Here is an 8241-nt window from a genome sequence, read left to right as displayed (position 1 = left end):
ATCAGCCCACGAGAATGATTTAAGGGGGTATGGCCCATTTATGTTGCAGCTTGTAAATTGGACGATCTAAATCATCCTATAAGATCATCCTGAGGAAATGGTTTAAGGGACACATCTTATTTACAAATAGAAAAAGAAAGAGGAGATTCGGTTAATTCAAGAAATAGAAAGAAGATGACGTGGGCATTATGAGATAATTGACCATTATTTTTCTTTGGACATTTGCTACTAATTTAATAGTAAAAATAAAGGAAACAAAGGAAGAAAGAAAATAGTAAGCAAGTGAGAGCCGTCCAAATTAGTAAACTGGTTTCTTAATTGAAGAAGGGAAATGCTTTTAATTGGGAAATACACCCAGCTTGCAAGGATTCCAAATATATTATCTTTTAAAGAACGAGAGTAAGATTGAAAATCAATCTTATAACTTGCCTCTTTGTTTAAAAGACACCAAGAATATTACACGTTTTCTTAATTGCCAAAACGTGTATGCTATGTGAAGGGGGTGTGTGGGTATCACTTTTCAATCTCAATTGGTTTCAATGAAAATTGGAAAGGTGGGTTGCTAAATTTCATGAGAAGGCGTGTGGCTTTTTTTTATAGCATGTTACTAAGTTTAAGAGGACACATATCTCTCTCTCATTGGTGCAAAGGATTCTCTTAGTTGTTTAATTTAAAGAGAGGACGGTTGTTTTTTTTGGTGTGCAACTCTTTAGAAAAAAAAAAACTCTCTTTCGTCCCTTTAGATTTTGGCCTAACCTTCTCTTTTAGGACAGATAGTAACGGTGCAACTCTCTCTCTCTCTCTCTCTATTTTTTTTTCCGCCCAACTCTCTCTCTTTCAATTACTTGGAGGCATTCGGTGTTTTCTTTGGTGAACCAACTATCCAAGATCGAACCCGAGGCGACATTGAGGTTCGAAGGAGGATAATTCGGCCATTTCAAGGAGAAGAAAAAGACTAAATTTTTTTATTTTTGTTCTTTATTTCAAGTTTCAATTCAATGTACTTTTGATATATTTCAAGTTGGAAAAGGAGTTACTTTCGTTTCTTTTCTTTTCTTTTCAAGTTCTTAATGGCATTATATTTCTTTATCTTTGTTTCTTTTATTTTCTCCATGAGTAACTAAACCCCACATACTTAGGGTTTAGATGAAGCCATGGGGAAGGAGAATAATTAATAATTAATCAATGGTGTGAAAAAAAAAACAAATTATATAGAGTTTTATATATTGGATTCCCAATTATTCATGTCATTGGATTTTATCCTTTCATATGAATAATTGTTGATGAAATATTATGAATTCTTATATAATTATTAACATTGGATAGTGTATTTGATCAATTACTCATGGGTAATGACATCCATTGATCTTATTTCCCATTGACCGGATTTATTAAATATAAAATTCAATGCAAAAATTGGTTTGATTAATAATCCAATCTAAACCCATGGTGGATTCTAACCCTAAGTACCCATTTTTTAATTTAAATTTTATTCATCTTAAAAGTTTAGCACTAGGTTTCCAATCTATTTTCCAATCGAATTTCAAATTAATATAGAGTAGTTTTGCAAAAATAAATAATTAATAGAAATTCTTTGAATATTGGTTCACTTTGCCTAAATATAAGAGTTGAAGCTGTAATCATCTCTTCCCTGAGTTCGACCTGTATCTACACGCGATCCATGTACTTGCGGTTATTTATTATATCACAAACAATTCAAATAAAAATATAAAATATAAAGAAGATCTTTGTGACTGATCGTAATATTAGCCTCTGCTTGATCTACTCATCGAACGGCCACAGTTGACCCAACCGTCGCGGACCCGCAAGTTGAACCGATGGATTCCTCCGAATTGCGCGAAAGGGAAATAGAAGAACTTTTCTTCTAATCTAAATCAGTATCTTAGATTCGGAACTGAAAAATCCCATGACATATTTGTTCTTGAAAATTAAAACTAGAAGAAAAGAGAGAAAGCAAAGAGGAGAAGAGAGAGAACGTCTTGGGAGTTATTGGAGAGTGGGAGAACGTTTTTCCCAGCCCCCATCCATGTAGAAAATGTTCTCATATTTATTTACTAGTGGGACCAATCGTGCGATGCACGATGACCCGGGATGGAAAAAGGAGAAAGAAAGGTAGAGAAGACAGGCTTGGAAATCGTTTAGAAAAACAGTAGATCTCATCAAGAGCAAATAAAATGAAAATACCAATTATGAAAATGGTTATTGTGCATATATAAGTTACTATTCTGTTCATCATATTACAAATTACAGTGATTAAATGGGATTAGAAAATGAATCTTTCTCAAAGTGTATCCATGAGAAATTAAACGTTTCCTTGAAAAAGAGAGAGATCTACCTTCGCTTGTAGAGTTGCAACATTTTGGTATCCATCCAATCTTGTAGCCTACATGTAGAGCTCATGCTTAAAACAACTAAGCATCTGAAACTATTAGAGATAGATCAGAAATTTTTTCTTAGAGTTTATCTGGTGGGAAAAGGATGAGGAAATAGTAGTCAGGCATAGATTCCAAAAATAGCCAATCTTTTTTCCAAAATATTGTTCCGCATTCATGGGCTTCAAAACATTTTCCCCTGGCAAAAGAAAAAGAACAACAATTTTTTGCATTTTGCTCTACAAATGAAGAAAGGAGATGATCTTAATGCAGAGGCCGTAATACAGAGACCATCGAATCCAAACAAACATCCATACAGCGAAGTAAAGAACTTCTCAAACTAACCTAGAGTAAAAAAAATGGAAAATAAAAGAAACAGAAAGGAACATGGAATAATTCAGTGAAGAATGATGCCATTGAGGAATTATACCATGTGGAAATGCTAATGCCGCTCTCATAACCCAACAATACCCCCAAATATCAGCCTCCCTAGGATATAGAATCATGTCACCTTCTCCTTCAACCTCCCACTTCTACCCCAAACATCCAGCTCCATTCAGAACCAAAGGGCGAAGAATTCTATGTCGGGTATCCCTATTAGCCTCGTGGGGTTGTCTAAGACTCCAGTACTACCCTATGATGATCCATAGAAGGACCATGGTTATTAGATAGACCAATAATCTAGGCCGGGCCCACAGACCAATATGACCCCTCAGGTCTAAGGACATGTAAAGGATCATGTCTGGTAGAATAGCCTTACAAACTCCTATCCACAGGTTATTCTAGCGCGATCATGTTTGGTGCGTGATCCTATCATCGTACTCACTCTTCTTACTTAGGATCCACTACCCAAGTGACTGAGATAAGCCACTCCACGACACATGCATGTAGGCAAGACTGATGTTGGTTGTGTACATGAGGAGATGTCCAATCTCGAACCCAACCACGAACTTTTAAGGTCTGCAAAGAACTGGGATACCATATCTCCTTACTCCCTAAGATATGTGAATCATTGAGCATGATATTCCTAATTTGCTATCTAAGGATGAATATGTGACGAATAACAAGCACATCACACATATTCAATCATATATTACCCATTAGATGTCATGAAATTAAACCTTTATTAATATTAATGTAACAAGATATACGAAATGTACTGGCATTTAAGACACTAACTCTGACAATAAAGGGGATAAGTTGAGCATTATTTTATATGAAGAGTGGTTAAAATTTTAATCCATCACCTCACACCAAGATCAAATCTTTCATAAATATTATAGATTGAGCGTTTCATGAAGCTAAAATTTTGACAATTGAATCCCCCTAAATCGATAACTTAATTGACTAGTCCTACATTATAATAAATTTTATAACAACTAGCAAATCAGAACTGTACTCGGCCAGATTGGACACAACTTTTGTCTTTAGTAGAAAGAGCGTCGGATTCGACACAAATTTTGGTAGAAGAGGGCTTCTAAAGCGGAAGTTATTTTGTTATAGTTACAAGATAGATATTAAATAAGATTCATGGCGTTTACCTTAATATAATAAAAAAGGGCTGGCTTTCCTCTCAGTTATCAACTGAAGAAGGCTCTTGTCTTGGTAAGTCTGTTCTAGGCACTCTTAGAAATTAATAACGAAATTAAGAAGCAATGATTACTTAAGAGGCTACGGGTTTTTGTCAAGGATTGGATCGTTCCAGCAGGTTTTCTGGCAGATGAGTCCCACAAGAAAATTATGGAACACATCTTTCTGTTTCAAGATGTACTGATTCATATATATCAAGAGATACTCATAAATGCATAGCATAAAACAATGCCAATTCTTCTTTCTGCTTCCTCATCAATATACAGCATAAACCTTCCACCCAGATTTTGTCTACAATGAAACAATACACACTATCTACCATGTTGAGTTATATTTTTTTTGAAAGTTGACAAGGAGTCCCAGCCTGCAACACAAAATATTTAGTATTGGCTCGGTCATACCAGAGACCAAGTCAAAAATTAAAAATAAGTCGAAGTGACAAGCATAAACTACTCCTTTCTTCTATTCAATAACATGCCTTCTTTACAACTTCCATAACACTCTTTCAAAACTTACCATGTTGAGTTATATTCATCCAATAAATATGTACAAAGTACATAACTTTCAATATATTTCTCTATTTTCCCATAACTAATGCATCAAATAAAATAAGCGACTATGGATCAATTACTTAGGCTGTAATCAACCAAACAATCAAAACCGTCTCATCGAATAATGCACTTTAAGCCATTATTCCCAAGACATGTCAATCAATCTCTGCATGAACATAATCGATATAGACGAAGTTCTTCTGGAGCTCATACAGAGAATAGGCAAGACCTGCACTCACAATTGCGGCCCCACCTATGAGAACCCGAAACCACATCTCTGAAGGAATCCCAGAAGTTGCACATAGGATGACTGTTAGACCAATCAGTGCCTTTTGTAAGATCTGGAAGGCAGCATAAGCTCCTTTACATGAAGAGCATTTTAGTGTATGCTGTTCATATCTATCTAACATCTGCAAGAAAAGTTACAGGTTAACAAAAAATGTAAGAACAAAGAGCGTCTTTAGATACCTCTTAAATATCTTCTTATATGCAAATCTATTAGTAAGTAAAAATATTAGAGGAATGCTAAACTCAGGGGTGCCCTTGCAGAAATAGGATGAAAGAGCGCACCCATTGGTTGCATGTCACCAAAGTGCAATTAATGTTCTTTGACTTTTCCATCTTATAAATGCACTTTAATAACTTCCAACCAATGGGGGTGCCCTTTCACCCAATTTTTGCAAGGGCGCCCTTGAGTTTAACATTCCTCAAAATATTATCATATGCAAATAATAGCCATTACAGGTTTTAGAAAGAAAATTATTATTATTTGTAAATAATAGCCATAACAGGTCGTCTTATAAAAGATAAGAGTTAATGACTTCTACAGAGGCCTTCATGTCACATTAGAAAATAATACCAACTTAAAATCAGTGCTTCAAAATGTGGATGCAAGTAAACAGTATCAGGGGCGAAAAAAAAGGCGACTAAAAAAGCTCCCTCCCTAGGGCGTCGGCTTAGGGAGGGAGTTGTTTTCTCCCTCTCGTCTTCCTCTCTCCCGTCCCCTCTCTCCCATATCTTCCCCTCTCTCGTCTCCCTCTCTCTCCCTCTCTCTCTCTCTCTCTCTCTCTCTCTCTCTCGTTTCCCTGTTTCTCCGTTTCCCTCTTTCTCCTCATTACTAACCCTCTTTTTACCGTCTTTCCCATGGTTTGCAAAAGATGAGCTGCAAAGGCTGCAAAGGCTGAATTAGGAACCGTGGAGGCTAGATCTGGAACATGGCTTTTCTGTGGTGGCTAGATCTAGGGCTGTGGAGGCAGGATCTGGGGCTGTGGAGGCTGGATTGGGAGCCGTGGAGGCCGGATCTGAAGCCATGGAGGCCGTGAAGTTGGATTTGGAGCCGGAAAAACCGTGATGGTTTCCGGTGGTCATGAAAGGCTGTGGGATGCTAGACTTGGAGCTGCGTAAGGCCAGTTATAGGCAGTGCAAGGCCGTAGAGGCCGTGGATTATCGGATCCGGGGATAATGGAAAGCCCGGGACAATTTATAGGGCGGAATGACCGGAGCTGGGCTCAAGAAGGCCGGATTTAATGGTAAAAGGGCCGGATCTATTTAGGGTTGATGGAGAAAATGGATGGGGGAGTTGTTGGAGGCTGTGGAAGCGGCCGATGTAAGGAAAAGGGTGTTCGGTTTCAAGGAAAAAGGACGTTGGATATGGAGGTGAGGCGGGTTGTGGATAGCGGCAATGAACCTTGTAAGGTTAAGGTTTGAAGGAGGAAGAGGAGGGGGATTTTAAGGTTGTTAGGGTTAGGGTTGATTGGGGAAGGAGGTGGGGGAGTAGTATAGTCATTAGGGCTATGGTTTAGGGTTAGGGCTAGGAGTATACTTTTGGATTAGATGATTTTTGGGTTAGTGGAAGTTGGTTTTGGAGAAGATGGTGGAATGATTTGATATATTTTTAATGGGGAGCCGTTTGGTGGTGGTTCGAGGTGGAGGCCGTTGGAGATCGGATGATGATGATGGGTGGTTGGCTATCGTGCACAGTTAGGGGAGCACAATAGCTCTGGGCCTTCGAGCGAGATTTTTGAAAATCGAATTTGCCAGCGGATTGTAGTGGAGAAATCGGTGTGACGTGGCAGGTCACGATCTTGACTTGGGGGTCCCACAAATATGGCACTTTTTCGATTAAATTGAGGCTATTGGGTAATGTAAGGGGTAATGGGTTTTTCTTTTGGGCCAAGGAGTGCTCCTGGGCAATTCATACGATGTAAATTTTGTGGGACTACTGGTCCCCATTGTAATTTTGCTGGTATTAATATATTTGTCAATTTTTAAAAAAAAAATGCGGATGCAAGTCAAAACGCGGTCAAAGAAAATCCCAGTCAACTTGGCACAATGCGGTTGAGTACTCAGTTGAGGCAGTCATAACTCAGGAGAGTCAAAGGAGTTTTTATTGACTTTGTAAGGCAAAAAAAGGCACGCGGCCAGGGCAAAGGGAAGCCGACTCAGGGTAGTTCACGATGACACGGGGGAGTTTTGAGAAAATGCTTAAAATACTCTTATTTACAAATAAGGACTGACCTCTGTAGCATCCAAAGAGGCCCAAAATTTTGTAGTTCATTTCACTGATGTTATTAGTTATTTGTCTCCAGCAATTCAGCTACAATATACAGTCAACGAATAAACCAAGTGATCCATTATATTGGCAAAGCTTACATACCTGACGTTTGGATAAGGTCAATGATGGAATAGTTTGTTGGATGGTAGAGCCAAACCATTCAGGTTGGTTATTGCCATATCGCCTCAACCAACTCCGAAAGGCCAAAACAAAACGATCTGCTTGTGTGGGAGTGAAGGTGATTTTGGTGTACTGCTGATTGACATCAGTAGAAGCCTCAGCGGATTTGGAAAGGAATGTTTTCTCTTGACCTTGAAGGACAATCATATCACCGTCATAGACCTTGTTTGAAGTCCAATGCTCATGCCATCTAGGGATCACCTGCATAATCACAGAAGCGAAGGAAAATGCATGTCAGATCAGCAGCATGAAAATAATAGTGATAAGCTGTTTTTTTAAAGGGTATTAAAAAGTGATAGGGGTGCAACACGAGGACCTTCCAAGAGGTCACCCATCCTAGTACTACTCCCGCCCAAGCAGGAAAAATAGTGATAAGCTTTAAGAAGGAAAATCACAGGCAATGACCAGATGAAGACCTACTCAGGGATATATTTGTAATCGCCACCTTTCAGACGTCCTTAGAATGACCCATAAGTCTTTACTCACTTTTTATTGGGTATTAAAAGGCAAGCAAGAAGATCAGGAAAATTCTGCAAATCATCTAAAGATACCACATTGATTCCAAAGGGTATCAATGTGAACCAAAAGATTAATCTCTAACATGTTAATTATGATGAGAAAAGCCTTTATGATCCTCAATATTTTTCAAAGATTAAGGGGGATAATCTGTTGTTAACTATGGTTCTTTATCAATCTTGTATCAATAGTCTTTAGAATGAAGAACAAGTGAGTGAACAGTAGAAAATCAGTATCAACAGTCATAAGAAAACATACGAAATTGAAGAAACAGCAGAAAGCCAGATTTGAAGAGACCCATTACTCTTGTGGAGACATATGAAAGACTTTGAAAAAATAAAGAAAACAACGGCAGCAGCTTTTATAGAACAGCTACGCCTAGCTGCATAAGTAGATAGAAATCCAAAACCTTTTTTTTTTTTTGTTTTTGAAGAAGAAGTGAGCAGGAATTTTAGGT

The 8241-nt window shown here is 38.0% G+C and overlaps 1 protein-coding gene across 1 annotated transcript in view; it reads right to left on the bottom strand.

Moving 5' to 3' along the window:
• Nucleotides 1–4419: 4419 nt before the first annotated feature.
• The window catches only part of ACD1 (Pheophorbide a oxygenase family protein with Rieske 2Fe-2S domain-containing protein), a 73734-nt gene continuing 69912 nt past the window's right edge, over nt 4420–8241 (bottom strand). The window contains exons 6-7 of the mRNA XM_077390304.1: nt 7191–7469; nt 4420–4944 (exon numbers count right to left, since the gene is read on the bottom strand). Of these exons, the coding sequence (XP_077246419.1) occupies nt 4690–4944; nt 7191–7469 (534 nt within the window). The 3' untranslated portion in view covers nt 4420–4689. The remainder of the gene's footprint in view (nt 4945–7190; nt 7470–8241) is intronic.

The sequence above is a fragment of the Tasmannia lanceolata genome, unplaced genomic scaffold (assembly GCF_043159265.1).
Source record: "Tasmannia lanceolata isolate RefF3 unplaced genomic scaffold, GAP_Taslan_0.1 ptg000011l, whole genome shotgun sequence".
NCBI classification, from domain to species: domain Eukaryota; kingdom Viridiplantae; phylum Streptophyta; class Magnoliopsida; order Canellales; family Winteraceae; genus Tasmannia; species Tasmannia lanceolata.
Note: the sequence above shows the minus strand (reverse complement) of the source record. Positions and strands in the feature narration are given on the sequence as shown.